The 20055-nt window shown below is 40.0% G+C and overlaps 1 protein-coding gene and 1 long non-coding RNA gene across 3 annotated transcripts in view; one reads left to right on the plus strand and one right to left on the minus strand.

Moving 5' to 3' along the window:
• GALNT5 (polypeptide N-acetylgalactosaminyltransferase 5) overlaps positions 1-20055 on the plus strand; it is a 52476-nt gene that overhangs the window by 22152 nt on the left and 10269 nt on the right. The window contains exons 7-10 of one of the 2 annotated variants that reach the window (XR_006277954.1): positions 197-520; positions 4879-4959; positions 6332-6493; positions 11399-11648. Coding sequence is in view for 1 of the 2 variants with exons in the window: in XM_038422138.2 (XP_038278066.1) it covers positions 197-520; positions 4879-4959; positions 6332-6493; positions 11399-11539 (708 nt within the window). In the remaining variant the exon portion in view is untranslated. Of the gene's footprint in view, positions 1-196; positions 521-4878; positions 4960-6331; positions 6494-11398; positions 16806-20055 lie in introns of those variants that run through there. The other variant, XM_038422138.2, reaches the window with a different exon arrangement.
• Positions 2580-10904, minus strand: LOC119863548. Its single transcript, XR_005295634.2, has 5 exons — positions 9733-10904; positions 9219-9330; positions 7180-7244; positions 5036-5115; positions 2580-3102 (listed from the first exon to the last, which is right to left on the minus strand). It is a non-coding gene; the product is annotated as an uncharacterized LOC119863548 (long non-coding RNA).

A 20055-nucleotide genomic window follows, 5' to 3' on the forward strand; every position in this document is an offset into this window, starting at 1 on the left:
TAATACTGGTCCACAGTGCACCCAACACATACCATTTCCCATTGGGCTCTCTTAATTTGTATCTACACACAAGTGCAAGTTACACCCACAAAATTGTGCCTACAAAAATTGAAGCCACTTCTCAAAAATCAAATCTATTGTATACCAGAAGGTACCATTTACCAATATTTTTATCAAATCGAACTCTGTTTGACAGGTCTGGATGTGTGGAGGAGAAATTGAGATCATCCCATGCGCCAGAGTTGGACATATTTTCAGGAATGACAACCCGTACTCCTTCCCTAAAGACCGGATAAAAACAGTGGAGCAGAATTTGGCACGTGTTGCAGAGGTCTGGTTAGATGAGTACAAAGAATTGTTCTATGGACATGGTTACCACTTAATCCAGAAAAACCTGGATGTTGGAGACTTGACTCAACAAATAGAACTGCGGAAGAAGCTTAAGTGCAAAAACTTCAAGTGGTATCTGGAGAACATCTACCCAGACCTGGAAGCTCCTCTTGTTAAAGCCAGTGGGCTGGTATGTGAACTTTACAAGGGCAAATTACACTACAAATGCATGTTTACATTTCTGTGTTAACCAGCCACTCTTCATTTAAACTTACTTTCTATGGCTGGGCTGTGACACACAAGCTCAGTGACTGCTAGAGGTGCAGAGGGCCTCATATGGTCTCCTTCAACCATGGTGAATTTCACCTTTACTGTAGATCGTGGTTTAGGACAAAGTGGTTTAATTATGTTGTAGTAATTCTCTTTGCTCTATGACAGGCGACAAATCTGAAGATATGGCCCATTGGTTGGTATTTCTGTGCTTCTCTTTGCATTTTCTATTGGGTGACATTTCTGATAATGAAGATTCCATCTTTTTTGCACTTCCCTCTTCCCCCCCCCAGACAAAATTTTACATCAACAAGCCACTTCAGTGATAACTGACATGATAAATTACCCCATAGCAGTCAAGATAATAGTGAAACATCTGAGCAATTTACCTCATTCTTGGAGTTTATATTTCAGAAATCTTGTGGCTACAGACAGATATGGTAGATGCAGAGATATATTATCTATAATCTCCAGGATTTTTAGGGCTTCAATAATGTATTCATGGAATCGATATAGTACATGAACAATAATGATTGTTTTGAACTGAGAGCCTGACACCACTAGAGTGCACTAGAAATCTATTTTTTTTCTCCTCTACAATAAAAACAACCTCATTTCTATTTCAAACAAAACAAATAGAAGTATCCTCCCAAACATAGCCATATCACAAATTAAAGTGCAGCTAAAACCCAGTCTCCAGTACTTCTACAAATGCAACAAAGGTATAGTGGACAGAATACTTTTTCAGAAATATTTTGGGTTCAGTCCTGCTTTCTTTACCTACCCCAAATTCCCACTGATTTTAGTGGAAATTGTGGTTGTGTAAGGAATGTAGCAAGATCAGGTTGTGTGTATTCTCTGAATTTACTTTCTTTTAACTTCCACTGGTGTTATATTCACACCATTCACAGCCCAACCATAGAAAGTAAGTTCAATGTCAGATGAGTCTCATTTTTACAATGTGCTAATTCACATATTCAGCATCTCTTTACGTGTGTGTGTGTGTGTGTGTGTGTGTGTGTGACAAAAATGTAGATTTTGATCTTGGTCCATATTTCTTCACCAAAGTTCAGGGCTGTTGGAAACATTTCTAAAAATACAGGAGCATGAAATAGTCCCTCCTGAGGCATCGTGGACATGTTACTTCATTAAAAAATCTGAATGTTAAGAACAAGTGACAGTGATCCCAGGTCACAAAAGTAAGGCACTTTGTTACCATATGTAGTTCTGTCAGCTTCTGAAAGTCTTTCTAGTTTTAACAAGAGCAGCACTCCTGAAAGTAATTGGTCAGATCCTCCGCTGTGCTTGTGCGGTGCCTGCTGAAGGCAAGAGCATAGGTAGTGTTACGCCTGTTGGCACTAATGCCGGCTGTGGGGCAGTTCAGTCCCTCCCCCAGTACAGCTTTGATTTACCTTCTAGGCTATTCCAGCAGCCAGGAGCAGACATGGCCATACTCTGCACCCCTCAGACATGTCTCCCAGGCCACGGGCAGTGCCGGAGTGATAAAGAGCTGCTCTGCTGGCTATAAACTCCCAGATATTTCTCTACCCCAGGGAGTCAGTGAAACTGGGCTAAGGTTGTTTTACTTTAGCTGTGATGTGAACCATATTTTCCAATACAGCTGATCAAATAGTAAAAATATTGGGGAATAGTTTTGTGAATTAAAAGGGCCAAATTTGTATTACTGTGATGTGAAGTCATGTGATTTATGAATGATCACTGAGCATTGTGTTCATAAATCCCCAAAGTTTTATATTTTAAGACAAATAACTATTCACCTGAAAACTACAAAAGTTGGTTATTTGTTATTTTCCTGTTTAAAAACATCCAGTCATGGGACAGAAACAATACCTTGTTGCTTAGATGAGCAGCTGCACAACACAAACAACAAGTACTGATTACTGAAATAACCATTCAGAAGCTACCAATAGGATGAATATTCATCAAAGTTACTTAGAAAATATTTTATGAAGAGCAGATTTATTTACAGAAATGAGGATTAGTTCATAAAAGGTTCAATAATCTAAAAAGGGAGGAAAGCGGTTACATTTTTTAATAATAGCTCAACCAGCTGTAATTTTCAAATATGGCCATGATTATCTTAAAATACAAAAAATATATCTCAATTAGGCCAACTCCTCATTTGTTATAAATAGATAGTGTTCCATTGACTTCCTGGTGTGTGAACTGAGGGCATTTGGTACCTGGCAGAATTCAGTCCAGTGTAAGCAGTGTTCTAATATAAAACTTCAGAACGCATAAATGCCCTTAGAATGCATTCGTCTGGTCATTCAAAAGCAGTACAAGAAAGCTTAGTGCAAGCCATAACTTCTCCAGAAGGTCATGCTAACAAGGTATCATGATGACTCCCTGGTGTAATGACAATTGTAGAGAAAACAGAGCAAAAGAGGCAGAATGAAGAGCAAAAGAGGCAGAATGAAGAGATACAAGACACCTGAGAGACCTGAGGCCAGCTGTACCACAGCAAAAACAAAGGAACATCTGGAAAGAGAAAATATTAAGACACTTAAAAAAATTCTCATTTGCATCTGCACTTTCTAACTAGCTATTCCATGAAAGACAATGTTTTGTCACTCATTCTTTTTTCCACCAATATGATGCAAAAGTTTAAAAAGATAATCATAAACCTTTTGGCTAAGTTACAATGAAATTCCTTCTTTCCAAAGTGTCGATATGTACACAACTGCTGCTGACTCCTGTATTACCATAAGTACCAATATACCCTTTCACTGACTGGATCAAGGGCAGCCAACCCTATGTGTGAAGGCTGAAGAGTTCTTAGTGACATAACAGATCACAGGTTTCAGAGTAGCAGCCGTGTTAGTCTGTATTTGCAAAAAGAAAAGGAGTACTTGTAGCACCTTAGAGACTAACAAATTTATTAGAGCATAAGCTTTCGTGAGCTACAGCTCACTTCATCGGATGCATTTTTCATCGGATGCATTTGGTCCAAATGCATCCGATGAAGTGAGCTGTAGCTCACGAAAGCTTATGCTCTAATAACAGATCACATTATATATAATAAATTAAATATATATAAAAATCCACAAACAGTTTTCCCCTTGGGGAAGGAGAACAAAAGGAGAATAAATGACAGATATTAGTTGTGTAATTTAATCCCCTGTGGGGAGATGCTCAGATGCAGCAGTGAAGAGTGCAGTATAATAGCCTGAATAAAATAGAAATGTATCCCACCACTTGTGTCCTAAATCCTTCACCAGTCAGAGGTCTGATGACAGCAGGTAGGCTTTTGCCAGCTATTATGGTTTGGGGGGGTGGGGGTTGGACCTTCTAGTTAAAGTGTAGCTGCATGACTAGCTCAGAGCAGCTTTTAACTCTGAATTATCTTTGGGTGGACAAGATAGCTCCAGTTATCTGATCTCTGATTTGATTGGCCAGGCAATCAAATTGTCTGCATAAAGTCCATTTAAGAGGATTTTTCCTCTAACCTGTTGCTCATTTGGGTTGGTTAGACTGTGCTGCAGGAATGTGAAGGGATTTATAAATCACTTTTCAACAACAGTTACAGCATATGAATCAGCAATAGGAAAGTTAGCTGTGCCTAACAAAAACCTTACTCTTGCTGCCTCCCATGTTCCAGAAAAAGGCTAATGTAAAGCATCTCTTGGCAGACAAAAGAGTTTGAGCAGATATTATGGGCACCACTGACACCAGCAGAGAATATGGTCCATTATCTTTAGTTTGCCTAGATTACACTATGTTTCTTTTATCGGGAGCATCCAGTAAAAGAGATAATGCTAACCACTTACTTCTGGAATAACTCCCTGTGTAGACAAGCCCTTAAAGATTCCTGAATAGCTATTCCTGGCTAAATCCATGTGTGGATGCTCTTATTCTCTTGTCCACACATGGAGTTAATCAGTAATAGTTAATCTGCTTTAAATTCACACCCTATCTTATTTCAGATTAACTTTCATGTAGAGACAGACTTTTATGCTAATCAGAACTCCTTGTTATTTTTATGCTAATCAGAATGTAATACTCTTAAATATTAATATATTGGGTGACCTTGGGCAAGTCACTTCCCCGCTCTGTGCCTCAGTTACCCCAACTGTAAAATGGGAAGAATGATACTGACCTCTTTTGCAAAGCGCTTTGAGATCTGCTAATGAAAAGCACTACATAAGAGCTAGGTATTATAATTATTCTGTTTTTGGTGTTCTGTCTCTTGCATTTTTGTGCCTCACTTTGATATTACTCCTTTTTTTGAATTTCCATTTTTAATTTTGTTCCCAGATTGTTAACATAGCCATGGCTAGATGCATTACTGTGGAAAACTCCACTCTGGCCTTTGAGACTTGTAACATTAGCAACAAGGTAAGATGCATTTGGGTTTGTATACTGGATGTCAAACATTGTCAGTTTTATTGCTTATGCTAAAGAATCTCCCTACCTGCCACCTCAGTGATTTGAAGTCCATCTTGGAGGGTCATGTAATTCTTACTGCCAGGACACATTGCCAAAAGATGCCATCTGGTAAAACAAGAAATGAGTACTGGGCTATATTTGTAGAGGCAATAGCTAAGCAATGGAACCTGCACCATTTCGTGAAAGCTCCGAGACCCCCAAAATCAAACAGAAGTCTGCAATTGGCTGAAATTGCAACTCAAATGCAAAATTCCATACATGCCCATAGTGGAGAGAAAACTTTAAATACAATAGACCCACTAGTGTACTCTACCACAATAACAAAGCCAGCATGGGAGGGAGGGTGCATGGCAGTTGCTGCAGGAACGGGGCTACTTTCCTCTGCTGTCTTATAGGAAGTGCCTCCTGATGGGTAATACCCAACTGATTACTAGCCAATATAGACATCAGGGCACCTGCTAGGACTGATCAAGAATAACTGTCATAAGGGGTTTCAGAGTAGCAGCCGTGTTAGTCTGTATTTGCAAAAAGAAAAGGAGTATTTGTGGCACTTTAGAGACTAACAAATTTATTTGAGCATAAGCTTTCATGAACTACAGCTCACTGTATTTTCCACTGAATGCATCCGATGAAGTGAGCTGTAGCTCACGAAAGCTTATGCTCAAATAAATGTGTTCGTCTCTAAGGTGCCACAAGTACTCCTTTTTGTCCTAAGGGGGGAAGGCTTGGCCTTTTGTCACTGGGCACTGTTATGCCATCGAAGAAGGCCAGTCCTGAAGCCCCACCATTGCAAGTTGGTGTCGGCTGTAGCAGACAAATCCCCTCTTCAGAATTTGTTCTGGTGTTGTTTCCAATTCTTCATTTCTACGGTCCAGTTTATAAAAGAGATCCTCTCCTCGCCCACCCTCACAACTACCCTGACTCAGTTTTCCTCTCTGTGGGCCACCATGAAATGCTTTGTTGAACATAGTTTGAGAATCCCTGTACTAGTACATTGTTAATGCAAACATTAGAAAGCTTTGAGTTATTAGACTGTTCTGATCTCAGCTACAGCAGTTTGAGAGACAGATTGTTTTCTAATCAAAGTCAGAAGTAGTCTGGTTACTGAGGTCACTGAGAGCACAATCAGGCCTTAGACCGGAACTTTATTCTGTGAATTTGCTCCAGATTCACACTAATAGAACAGAATCTGGCATATCTGGAACAATTATACAAAGCCTAGATTTATGTGGTTGGATTAGATGCATAAGGTTCAGAAATAAAGGGAAATAGCTCACAAAACCCAAACCGAAATCAGTCTGCTATTGTTTCTCCTCCACAGAACCAGAAGTTCAACTACACATGGCTGAGACTAATAAAACATGGGGACTTCTGTGTAGCACCAGTAGATGCAAAGAGAACACTGGGCCTGTATCCTTGCGATAACAGAAACAATAGCCTGAAATGGTTGCATAAATCATTGGTGGCCTTTCAACCAGAACTGGTAAGTAGAGCATTTGTAATGATTTCCTCTCCACTGCCACCATATTTACACCTGAAATAAAACTAAACAAAGAAAAACAATACTTATTGCCAGTGTTGTATGATTTTCATGTGTTTGGCAGTGAGAGACTATACCAAATTCATAAAGATAAAAAGAGAAACAAAGAGACACACACATTTAGTTTGTCTCTTTGTGACTTTCTGAATACCTATGAGGAAAAACAGAGGTTGACAAAAAATCGCCTTTCCTAAGGCATACTTTACTTCAAATTATTTCAGGCACTCTGATCATTACTCTGCTCATGCAGTTTTCAATCCTCAGGATTATTTTCCTCCAAGTTGCATTCAAAGCTAACCAGCTGCCAGTGTGATTTCACTCCCATGGCCCCATTTACTTTCAGGGTGGTGTATATCAATGTGCTGCCTTAGCATTGCATCAAGCAAAACGTAATATAGTGAAACTAACCTGGCGCGCGCGCGCACACACACACACACAAAATTGTTCAAATGACATTTTGTTCTCTTTTTTCCTACCCCTGCGTCCAACAAAGTCAAAGATTCAGGCTTATAGATAACTAAGCATTAAAGAATTCCATGAATAATTAGAAATGATTTTTCCCCCTCTGAAATGACATGCTTTTAGAGGAGCCTTCAATTTAGGAAACAAAAGTGTAGCTGTTGTGTTACCTGATCAATACTCACTAAGACATTCCATTATTGACTCTCCTTCCATTCATTTCTTTTTAGCCAATCTAAAAAAAAAAATAAAAAAAATCACTCCTTACAAAAGCCAGGATATTTTGTAAAAATAAAAGAAAATTGTCAGCCATTTATGAGACCAGATTGCACAATAGGTACAGTGACAATTTATGATGGTAAGAAACTGTTCCAGGCTGAACTTCAAGCCTTAAGCTAGATACATTTGATGGTTCCTGCTAGGATACAGAAAGTCATGTTTCATTTTACAAAGCCACAATACCCAATTTAACACAAATTGGACACAGATGATTGTACCGGCATAGGATTGAACTAGTGACAAGCCTGAACTATAACCTTTAGTTCACTGAAGTAGACCAGATTAGTTTTTAGGAAATCCCTGGACACTGGAAGCATATAGTACCAGCACTGTGAGGAGAAAGACAGTTGAAAGTTATCACTGTCAGTCCCCCTCCTTCGAAAACAGCCATAGAAACTCACAAGCCAAAAAGACTTGAATGCCTTTCTTCCTCCCCCCCCCCCCCCCGCCAGTGAAATATTATCCTTTCTGGGCCCACTGAAGAACATAAGAACGACCAAAGGTCCATCTAGCCCAGTATCCCGTCTTCCGACAGTGGTCAATGCCAGGTGCCCCAGAGGGAATGAATAGAACAGATAAATCATCAAGTGATCCATTCCCTGTCATCCATTCCCAGCTTCTGACAAACAGAGGCTAGGGATTGTAACTGTATGAAGAAAAACAAAACATCACCCAACATTTAATATCTCCTGAATGTGGATGTTTTATTTTATTTTATTTTATTTATTTTGTTTTGAATATTAGTGAGGGTGACTATTATTCATTATTTGTATTACTGTGGCATGTAGGGGTCCCAGACATGATGAAGGCTATTTACATTAGGCACTATACATACACAAGAGAGCCAGCCTATGCCATGAAAAGCTTTTAATCTAAATAGACAAGAGAGGGTGGAAGAGAGGAAGTATTATTATTATTATTACCTCTATTTACAGGTGGGAAATTGAGGCACAGTGAGATTAAGTTACTTGCTCAATTTTAAGGTTTATTGTAGCTATTATTTTTAAAAGTCTTGGAGGAAAAAAGTTTATATATTGACTACAGTAATTGGATTTGTAACACAGGTTTAAAACTGATATATTTTTGTGTTAGCATAAAATATAACCCCAGAAATTGAGAATGAGACAGCTGAGTGATTCTTATTTTGCACAGTAGTGTGGAAATTGCTTTATTGTTAAGGTTGCAATTGAGTTTCCATTTTAATCCAAATTTGGCCACCACCTAAAATCCACAAAATGTTAATCTCAGAATTAACAAATTAGTTCTGAGGCAAGGTAGAAATTTTCCACAAAAACTGAAATTAATTGAACAAGGAGCTCCTGAATTATGACATCCTAACAACAGAAAGTCAAAGTTCAAAATGTAACTCTTCAACCACTTTGCAGCAAAAGCCAGACACAAAACACACACGCACAAAAACAGAAAGATGGAAAGAAATAAGACTTAGCTTTTGACACCAAAACTTTCTAGATTAGATTAAAGTTCAATTTCAAAAGTTGTTACTTTTTATATCTGGAACATCACTGGGGACCTTCTGCACCATTGAGCTTAATACAGCAAGTGAAAGGACTCTAGAGACATTTAAATAAAAAATAAGTCACTAGCACATTTCCTTGCAGAAATAGAACTTAGAGTGTAAATTGTACACTGGGGATATGGGGTAATGGAGGGAAACATCTTCCACCAAAAGGCTTGTAAATGAAGCTAATGAGCACCCTTAGTTCTCCCCTCCTGCAGGTCTGAAGAAATCCACACAAAAGGGGATTTAATCTTAATCTTCTCCTCTCAAGACCAGTGTTCAAATCTGGGGCTGTGGTTAGGGTCCATCTCTAACTAAAAACAAACATAGCTTTTTTTGGTTTACTTCTGTGTGTGTGCAATGGAGTCAGCACTGTCCTGGGAATGGGGGACTGTCATGGGGTTTACTCACTGTTGGTGGCACTCCTCCAGGCCCAACCTGGGGATCAGCTCCAGCCAGGTGTTGCATCCTCCTTTGGAAGTGTCTCTCCCATTGTCCTCTCATTCTACAGACCCCTGTCACTCTACGAATCACAGATATCTCTTTGTGACTTAGCCCTCCAGCCAGATCACTCCATGGTTCCCCCTTCCAAGGTAAATGTAACCAGGTTTTTTCAGGGTGCCCAAGAAGTCTGTTGTCTTCTGCTTGGCCTGTACCATATCCCCAGTGGTTGGTAGGAGAACCCAGGCCTACCCATTACTCTGGGTTTAGGGTGACCAGACAGCAAGTGTGAAAAATTGGGACAGGGTGGGGGGGGGGGGGTAATAGGAGCCTATATAAGAAAAAGCCCCAAATATTGGGACTGTTCCTATAAAATCAGGATATCTGGTCACCCTATCTGGGTTCCAGACCAGGGACCCTATACCTGTCACTATGGCCTGCTTTCCCACAGCCTTTGTTCCTCCTTCCCTGGACTCCTTCCTACCTCTCCCGGTTCCTCTCCTTTCTCTGGGTATACTAATGCCAAACCTCCTCCCTCTTCTCAGGGAATGGCTACAGCCTTTCCCATCAGCCTTTGTCTGTTGCCAGCTTCCTGGTTTTATAGGCCCCACCTGTTCCTACCCAGTTTAGCCTGCTTTCAATCAATTCCCTGCTCCCTGGCTCCCCCTCCAGGTACAGCCTGTGAAGTTAATTGGCCTGCCTGGCCATCTTAATCCCTTTTAGTCTTGTGTGGGGGTAGACACACCATCACAAGGGCTACTTAACTCTTAGCACAGAGTCAACTATTGGAACACAACATCATTCTTGTCCAAGCCCTACAGAAACAATGGCTATTGTTAGTTTAATTTTGAATTGTTTAGGGATGATAGAGTGTAATGTTAAAAGTCAGAGACATTTAGAGTCCAGGGGACATTCTTCAAAAGGGCGGGACAATCATAAAGGTGATTAAATTTGGAGCCTAACAGGACTGAAGCATTTTGTGGGGTTCCGGCAAATGCTATCTCTGCCAAAAAAAAAAAAAATGTCATTCCTGAAAAGGATACAGTTTGGAGAGGGCACCTAATATAACCTAAGCTCTAACTTTCTAATGTGCTTGTCACCATACTGTCTACAACAAAAAGGTATATTATTGTAATCCAGTTAGGTTCACATTCACTGGCTTTCCATATGTTTTTCTGAAAGATCACTTGGAAGCTGATTACAAAGGAGACTAGTTTGAGTTACTATATAACAAAGGTTAAAAACTAGTCACTCCAGCAATTGACTATTGCAAACCAGAAAACAAGGGGGGAAATGGGTTAATGCTGGCCACAGAAACAGTGAAGTCCTTACTCCTCATCAGATGTCATAATCCGCAACAGAACAATGGCACGTTCAATGAATTTGTCATACACATACAAAGCCCCATTACTTGTTCAAATAAAAAGTCTGTTGGTGATTTCACTAATATTTCACTAAGATACATGACTCAAATTATTCTATCAAATGTTATACAGAGAAAAACAATAATGTAAAAATGTCCCTACCGCTGAGGATACTTGTAGTATTGCCATATTGGCAATATGTATAAGTAGGTTTAAAAAATGCACACATAAGTGCAAAAGGATCAGAATAAGGCCCCTAATCATTCAAACTCCTCACAATTTCGTAATCCAATTTAGCATCCCAGCTCTTGGATTTAATTAACAAATTACCTAACACACTTTTCATCATAATAAGTGTGCTTTTACTTCATCAGTTGCGAAATACCACAGTATGAAAACCAAAGTCTCCTGCCATACGTTATCCTATATTGCAAATGCCATCTGGAGTTATTTCCTTTACATGATAATTACCATTCAGACAGCAAGCGAACTAATCCGTTAATTTCCAAAGAATTAAAATCCCATGAAGCACAGAAGATATAATATAGTTGTAATTCACCAACAGGTGTAAACTTTGGATCCCACCCAAAATTCCCTTTAAGCCTATGAATGAATTATTACATAATGCAGAAATGCAAAAATGGGCACATCCTAGGGGATCAAAAATCTCCACTGGGGAAAACTGAGTACAATTTCTGAAGTTTTTTTTTCAGTTTTTTTCCCTAACCCTAATAACAATTGCTGTATGAATCATGTTACCTATTGTCACGTGCTGTTTCTCTTTAGATGGATCACGTGGTTTTAGAACACCTTCAGCAGCCAACATGTTTGGAAGTGGATCAGTCTCACAAAACCCTAAGGGTTAATGCCTGTGACGCCTCAAATCCTTATCAGAAATGGCAGTTTGGAAATTATTATGCTGACTGAAGAGAACACGATCAAAACAGAAACAGAAGATTCAAATCGTGTGAATTCAAGAATGACATCTGTGAGATTTGTGACAGCAATTACAAAATTGGAGGTTCATTTCCAAATGGTAATTTAAATCCATCATTTTAAATCACCATATTGAGAGATCAAAATATCAAGCAATAGCACATCTGGTTTGATATGGTTTAAAACACACAGGCATGTTTTCCACTCACTGTGGGGCACTAGGGGAAGGTTGAGTGAAAGTTTTTTCAGTAAATGGAAATACTTTCTAAAGTTCCTCATTCCCACCTTAAGCTTCAGAGAGATTAATGCAAGTTACCAGAAATAGTTCCAGGGTTCAACCCCTGTGACTGCACATAGCATGTTGTTCTGCTGTTTGGAAGATCCACATTTGCTCATTTATGCCTCCACACGCCAACAAAATGAAAGTATCCTAGACCCAGTACCTAAAAATCCATCCAGGATCACAGGAACCTGCTCCTACCAAATTGGATTCACTGATTCTGAAAGATAGGTGCCTGGAGCCACTTTTGAAGCTTGATTTCCCATGACAAAAGCCCGTCTTTAATCACAAAAAATATAACTCTTTAAGCACTTCTAACCTGGCAGCAGGCAAGGCCCTATAAGTGCTGTATTTGACACAGGCACCTTGAATTTGCTACCTTGGTTTGACCTCCTGCTTCCTAGATGGGCAAGGAGTGGTTAAGCTGCAAAGCAGTGTTCAGTGGGTAGGTGGGATGTGCCTTATGTAGCTCTACAGCTCACCCTCTGGGCCAATGCAAGAACGGTATGAATGCAGTAGACTCTAAAGAGACTCTCTATTCAGCCCTTCTCTGCCAGAAAGAAGTGCCTGAGCACAGCACAGAGCCATGAAAAGGGAAAATAAACCAAAGGGTGTGGGAACAGTGTGGTGATGGGGGTGAAGATCCTCAGAAAGGGCTTGCTTAACCTGAAAAAAACAGACCTGGCTTCTCGCTACTGGTGAATCCAAGATGGCAGCCACACACTGTTGGGTATGATTTCATGGCTCCTGCATTACAGGTTCCTGGGCTGGCCACATGTTATGCAATAGTACTGTATATGCATTCAATGCAAAGCAAACCAGAAAAGCTTAAATAATGTTAAACTTTTAACACAAGGGGGCAAAAGCTGAGAAAGTCTGAGTCTATGTTAATTGCCTGTTCCTTTCTCATGCCACTGTGGAAAAAATGGAGTCTTTATTTTTCTTAGAATAGAAAATAATCTGTCATGGAAGCGTTGAATGTTTTTGTACCTAAGACATCTCATTCTGCTCTTCCAGATGAATGAAAATGTGGGCAGTTGTTAAAAGTATGTAATAGCAGATTAGGCTTCTGCTGAATACATTCCTGTTTGTTGAATATAGACATCGATATATTTTTTTAAATTCATTTTATTGGCTGAACTGTAGCTGGTCTGTGATGCGAAGATAGGGCAATTTAGCATCCCATTAGATAGGGTACGCCCTGTGCTTCACTGGAGGAGCCATGCATTGGTGGGAGCAGAGTGGTGGTGATAGCTGTGTACCAGGTAGAAGCACAGGAAAAAGATGTCTCGGGGTGGGCAGAATGCAGCATGTGCACTAGCTGACTGCAGGAGGAAGACGTCTCCTAACTGACTTTGCCCACTTGAAGGCCCAGCATTCAGATAGCATAATAGCTGGTGCTATCTCCTTCTGCTCCCCTTAGCACTAAATAGTTCCTATCTTGCTGCTAGTAGGGGGAGGGGATGGAAGTGACTCCTTGTGTCTGCTCATGCCCTTGTGCAACCATATAGTGGAGGGCAGAAGCTAGCCTTGGTATTATATCGATTAATGATAAAAAGCATGTGATGTTACACTTTGACGGGCAAAGCAGTTGTTATAAGAATTGGCTAAAAGTTTGCTTTCTACAAACCAAGCTTGAACCTTTTGGAAAGTGTGGGATTGGTTTACTAATAGACCACCCCCAGCAGGGCTCTGGAGCTCCTCTCATAGCCTTCCCATCCAACTCCTTCCTGCTGGATCTCTTTGCCTGTCCTATACTAGTACCTATCTGCAGGCCTTCAACTTCTCTCTTATAACTACATATTACCTCCTTCAGACGACCACCGGCTATGCTAACCAGTTCAATAGGCATGACAGGGTCATGAGCCTTTGGACTGGCTAATATCACTAGCAGCAGTAGCTCCTTGCAGGCCCTGTGCCCAGCTGAACACGTGGACTCGTGCCCTTCTGAGTCCCTTGGACACTCCCCCACAGCCAGAGCACAGTTGAGCCTTATATTTGTTATTTTGCTTTGCATTCTCTTCACTGGAAAGCAACCAACGGGAGCAATCTGATAAAAGTTGCTGTGAGAGAAAGGATATAATGGTGGCTCTTTGCTCTGATCTGCCCTTTTTGCATGTATAGAACCCTCCAGATTTGATTTAGAATATTCATAGGAGGGGGACACTGCATGTAGGAGCTCCACACGTCCAGGGACAGGAGTTGTTCTGTGCATGAAGAGAGGGTAGAAGATCTGAGTGAAGACTTTCCAGATAAGTTTTAAGCCTATGAACCTAGAAGCTGAGACACGTAAGTGCTGACTCTTCTCTCATGAATAGTTGATTTGGAAGATGAGTTTGCATGTTTACTCTCTTTGATCAAAGTGCTACAGTTGTTGAGTCAGTGGGACATATAGGGCTAGATTCTCCCCTGCATCTGGACTCCTCCAAATAGGAATTGGGGGAGCTGTTAGGGAGCAAGTTAGAGCCCCTGAATCTGGCCTGATCCTGGCCAGTCTGCAATGACTCAGCTTACATCTCTGACCTAGGATCCCTAGGGGACCCTATACCAGTGGAGGATTTGTTTAGTGCAGCAGAGCTCTGCTCGCCTCCTTATTCACCCCAATACTCCCTCTGTGCCATGGATGGGAGGCTGACAAAGGAGCCAGCTCTGCCTGCTTTATTGCAGCAGAGAGTTTCCTTATACCAGGGGAATTCTTCACTGGCTGTTTGCAGCCAGAATCTAGCCCATAATATAAAAAACCCCATTTCAGTAACTAAAAGTTTTGTGTGAAAAGGGACTGCAGAATTTAGTGCTTCCTGCCTTGACTTATTTTTGACTTATTCATGTACCTCACATGGAAGATAGGATTAGATGGAGTGCAGTAAAAATGAGAACTCATCTTCACTCTTACAGCTATTTGGAATAAATACACGCAGTTGACAAAACTCAACATACTGAATATCCTTATGAATTAATCCTCGTACATTTTTCATACTGTGAAACTTTTTTAAAGATCTTTTATGTCTGTTGTATGGGAAGGGGGGAATCGTACTGGAATAACTGTCATCAGTTAGTGAAAGAACATTTAGTTACTTTTTTGATAGGGTCAAATTCAGCTGCAACATGATATCTATATCCAGGGTATTGTAATGTTTTGTACATGGGACTTTCTTCTCGAGCTTTTTATTATGCCTTTTTCATGTTTTTGTTATGTTTTGTGACAAACTGGAGACTCGTGTAAGTGTGAATGGTCCGTAATAGAAATGTAGTTCTTACACTCTTTGGCCATTGCTTTGTATGTTGAAAAATTGGCTTATCCAAATATGAGCACATTTCTCTACATATATAGGACTGAACTGTCAACTCAGTTCATATCTTGTTGTTCATGACAGCCAAGCCTTCGCCATCTCTAATATTTACAGGCGGTTACAAAATAACTCGTCTTTTCTCTTTGATTTTTCAAACGGGCCTCTGTATAATTTTACCTTTCACATCAAGGTGCAACACTGACAGTATTTGACAGGCTGAGCCTGCCAAAATATTGATTTACCTCACAGACTATCACAGTTGGCTTCTATCCTAACTGTCTTCCTGATTTTTTTCCCCTTTCATAATACAACTAGCCTGCAGTCACTATCAGAAAAATTACATAGATGTTGTTTGTGCAGTCATGTTTTATCAGGAGCATGAATTTCATTAAACTCTGCTTGCTGACATTCAATCATTTGTCACTTAACATGCACCAAATGGTCATATGTCATGGTCACTTCACATTTTCAGTCTTGTCACTTGTACTGTTATTCCTGATTTGTGTAAATGTTCACTTCAGTGTTGGTATCTCTTACTTAACGTCTCTAGCATGTCCTTAGGGACTACTGGTAACAGTACTGTTGCTGTTCTGTTACACAATATTAAGAAACACTCAGATTATACCAATCAGCCTTGTCTGAGAACATTTTTCTGGCATACTCAGTAAATATTCAAAGAAGAAGCCTGCATATGTTTTTCTTGGTTTCATGGAACCACTCACAATTATATTTGTCCAAGAGGGCCTTCTAGAGCCCCCGAGACAATGAAGAACACCTTTATCCCTACTCACCCATTGACATTCCCATGTAAGAGACCAGATTACCATTACCACCTCCAGCGTCCTTAGTTCACAGATGCAAATAAAAATCACTTCTAATTAGAAAAATGTGAGACCATTTACTAGAATGAGCCTTACTCCCTTTGGCAACTCTTCTACAAGCGTGCATATGTTACCAGCTCTTCTGTAGCCATGAGTGGCTCTGACTTGCTTGGCTGGGATACGGACAGATGATTATCATGCTCATCTTTTCAAAAATAAAATAAACAATTTTAACACTTTCCAGTGATGTCAGTCACAACCTCACAATACTCTTAAATCAACTTTAGGCCTGCTTTGGGCATGTGAGCTGTGCAAATCAGCCATCCACCTGTGGCTAGAATCTGACCCTTGGTCATTGTCCACTTGCAGCTGAACTGTTTAATTTGTAATACAAATGGTGCTCGGTACTTTTTATGTTTTAAGCGATGAATTGTCCTATGTAGGTATCATTCCACATATAACAGCTCTTCCTGAACGTAACCCTTTTATTTTAGTTTCCATTTGTACCTATTCAAAACATTGAGACTATTTCTGACTAAAAGCATTTTTTGTGAATTTTAAATATGTACCCAAGGACACTATGCAATGTAAATATCTCAAATTTAAAAGAAATTTTAAGAATGGTAGCTTCGTTCATTACTACGTTGATGAGAAAGGTGTAAATGTTTTTAAAATTGTGAACAAATGTCTTTTATAAAATGTGATTTATGGGAAGTTTTAACAGTCCATATATGCTATAAGATAACAGGCCTTCACCATGTCAATTTATCTAAGTATTCTGTATCCAAAAGGCTGAAATTGAAAACCTGGTTTGATTTGTATACAAAAAAAGTTAGAAAACATGGAAATAAAGGACTGTACATGAATATCCTGTTATGGAGTTTCTCTATGGTTACTGTGTCATTAGCTCTTCTGAATTCCATGGAATGTTTCCTTCCCTGGGTTACTTTTGGGTAACACTATAGATCAGTGGTGGTCAACCTGCAGCCCATCAGGGTAATCCGCTGGCAGGCCACAAGACAGTTTGTTTACATTGACCGTCCGCAGGCACGGCTGCCCGCAGCTCCTAGTGGCCGCGGTTCCCTACGTCCATGCTACTTCCCACAGCTCCCATTGGCTTGGAATGGCGAACCACCAGCCACTGGAAGATGCAGGGGCCATGCCTGCGGATGGTCAATGTAAATACTGTCTCGCGGCCAGCCAGCAGATTACCCTGATGGGCCACATGCTGTAGATTATTAAAATGTAAAGCACTTTTAAATCTCCAATTCACTTTGTACCAATTATGCTGTTTATTTACATTTTGCATTTTACTGAGCTTAGCTTATGAAAATAGACCTTCCTCTATTGAATCTAGTAGTTGTTCCTGGTAATTGTTGCTGACACAGCAGGGAGATGTTGAAATCCAAATTAAAATGTTGCCATTGAAATAGTTAAATTTTAAAAAACATATCCATCGGTATCAGCTTTTCTAAAACCCTTAAAAAAACCCTCAAGTGTGCGCCAGCATCACATGACAGGGTACCTCCACTGTGGAAAGGAACCAAGTCTTTGAGATATTTCTGAGCTATGCCAATTGGTTATCTATCATGGGGCCTGATCCTGCACCATTTAAGTGAATGGGAATTTTGTCATTGGCTTCAATGGGAATAGGATCAGGTCCATAGATCCTTCCATCCTAATAAGTATTCCCTTCACTTTGTTCTACTCCGGAGATGGTGGATTTCACACACCATCGCCTGCTGAAGATTGCAAAGTCACAACTTAGCCTCTAGCTGTGCTCACTCCTCCCAAAACTAAGCTTATTTGACCTACAAGTAATAAAAACTAACCCCACCCCATTCCACTCCACTCCACCCAGAAACATGTGTACCTGTATATTTACACACACACACACACGCGCACACACACACACACACACACAACTTGCAGAAAATTGCCTGCTTCTCTGAGGTAAATTCGTCCATTTTTTTCTGCACAGAATATTTTTAGCCATATTGGCCTTTGACAGAAAGAGAATAAATTCCATGACTTTTATTCAAAGGCAAGTGTCAAGGAGATTGAATGGTGAGATGGGGAACTGTTAAGCTCAAGGGGCCGGATTTCAAAGGCACTCAGGCCTCTAAAGATGTAGGTAGTTGTCTAGTGGGATTTTCAAAACTATCTCAGCAGGTAAGGCACCTAAATCCCATTGACTTCAGTAGGTAGGTACCTAACCTCATTGGATGCTTTTAAAAATCCTACTATGTGCCTATCTGCATCTTTAGCCTCCTAAATGCCTTTGAAAAGCTGACCCTTAAGTGATTGGTTTCAAATAAGGCTCAAGCAATTACTGATCATCAAAATCACATTGCAGCCAGTGTTTTCCACCCTCCACACTCATCCTCATCCCAAAACGGTTCCACCTTTCACTTTTAGGCTGCCCATTCTAATCCAGCCCCAGGCTGGCAATCACTGAAATTCATGACTATTTTGATGGTTGTTTGGTGGCCACATTATATGAATTGGTGATCTTGTTCCAGCTTCTGGTCAAGAAGTATCTAGGTCATAAAATCACCAGCACAATTGGCTCTAATTGTCATCTTTACAATTGTTTCAACAGCAATTTCTAGTTTGAATGGACCTGAAGATGGCATTACCATCCTAGCAGTAGAGACAGTCCCTCCAGGACAGGACTGAGACACATTGGTGGGGCAATGTGGGGAAACTTGCATTGCTTATGTCCATGCTGTACCTGTTCAGTGGATAATCAGTTTCATTCTCCAGGGGTGTTTATCTAGCATCTTTCATAAGCCAGTTAATTAACTCTCAGATGGTGAACTTGATGGGATCTGATTCTTCAGAAATGCTTTTCAACCACAACTTCAGAAGTCAATGGAAGTTACAGGTGCTCAGCACCACTGAAAGTCAGCCCAGCAATGAAATACTTTTTTAAAAAAAATAAGTAATTCTCACTTGAATGTCCAGAAATGGAGTCTGGTTCATTTTATTTTTTTAATAAAATAGCAATACAACTTAATAAGAGCTAACCACTGGGTTTTTCACAAACCAAAGAGCAAATAAACAAGGCTGAATAGTACAATGAGAACTGTGTTTTGTTTGTACAATGAAGAATTGTCTTTTTTTGTTGTTGTTGCATATAACCAATACATAATTGTCTTTTATGTAGGAGAAAAATTCAAAACAATATTTGGTGCTGCTGAAAATGTAAAACTAGTTATTAAAAGAGCCATTATTCTAGCAGGTTTCAGAGTAGCAGCCATGTTAGTCTGTATTTGCAAATAGAAAAGGAGTACTTGTGGCACCTTAGAGACTAACAAATTTATTTGAGCATAAGCTTTTGTGAGCTACAGCTCACTTCATCGGATACATTCAGTGGAAAATACAGTGAGGAGATTTATATACACAGAGAACATGAAACAATGGGTGTTACCATACACACTGTAAGGAGAGTGATCACTTAAGATGAGCTATTACCAACAGGAGAGCGGGGGGGCGGGGGAAGAGGGGGGAAGGGGGTGGAGAAAACCTTTTGTAGTGATAATCAAGGTGGGCCATTTCCAGCAGTTGACAAGAATGTCTGAGGAAAAGTGGGGGATGGCAGGGGGGAAATAAACATGGGGAAATAGTTTTACTTTGAGTAATGACCCATTCACTCCCAGTCTCTATTCACGCCTAAGTTAATTGTATCCAGTTTGCAAATTAATTCCAATTCAGCAGGTATTATTCTAGCAGATATGGTAGATTCCCCTGTCTTTAACATTGAGTTCCATCTTCCTTTCTGACCTCCTCCCTCACTCTTGTTCTGTTGCTGACCACTTTCCCAAACAAATTTCTTCTGGGATGAAATTTGCCAAGCTTGTCTCAGCCCAAGGTGAATTTTTCTTTAAAACATTAGAACAATGTCAGCTCATGCATACTGTAGTTATTCAAGAGTTTACATGTATAAAGAAATGTGCTCAGGCAACTTAAAACAGCTGATGCTTCAAATGTGCCTGGTTTTGAAAATCTCACTACGATCTGAGATTTAAGCTGAGTTTAAAGAATATTGAATATTTTTAAAACTGATAAGAAATGTTGTGAGAAAAACTTGGATCAAAATGGCAGCATTTGAAG

The sequence above is a fragment of the Dermochelys coriacea genome, chromosome 11 (assembly GCF_009764565.3).
Source record: "Dermochelys coriacea isolate rDerCor1 chromosome 11, rDerCor1.pri.v4, whole genome shotgun sequence".
Classification (NCBI taxonomy): domain Eukaryota; kingdom Metazoa; phylum Chordata; order Testudines; family Dermochelyidae; genus Dermochelys; species Dermochelys coriacea.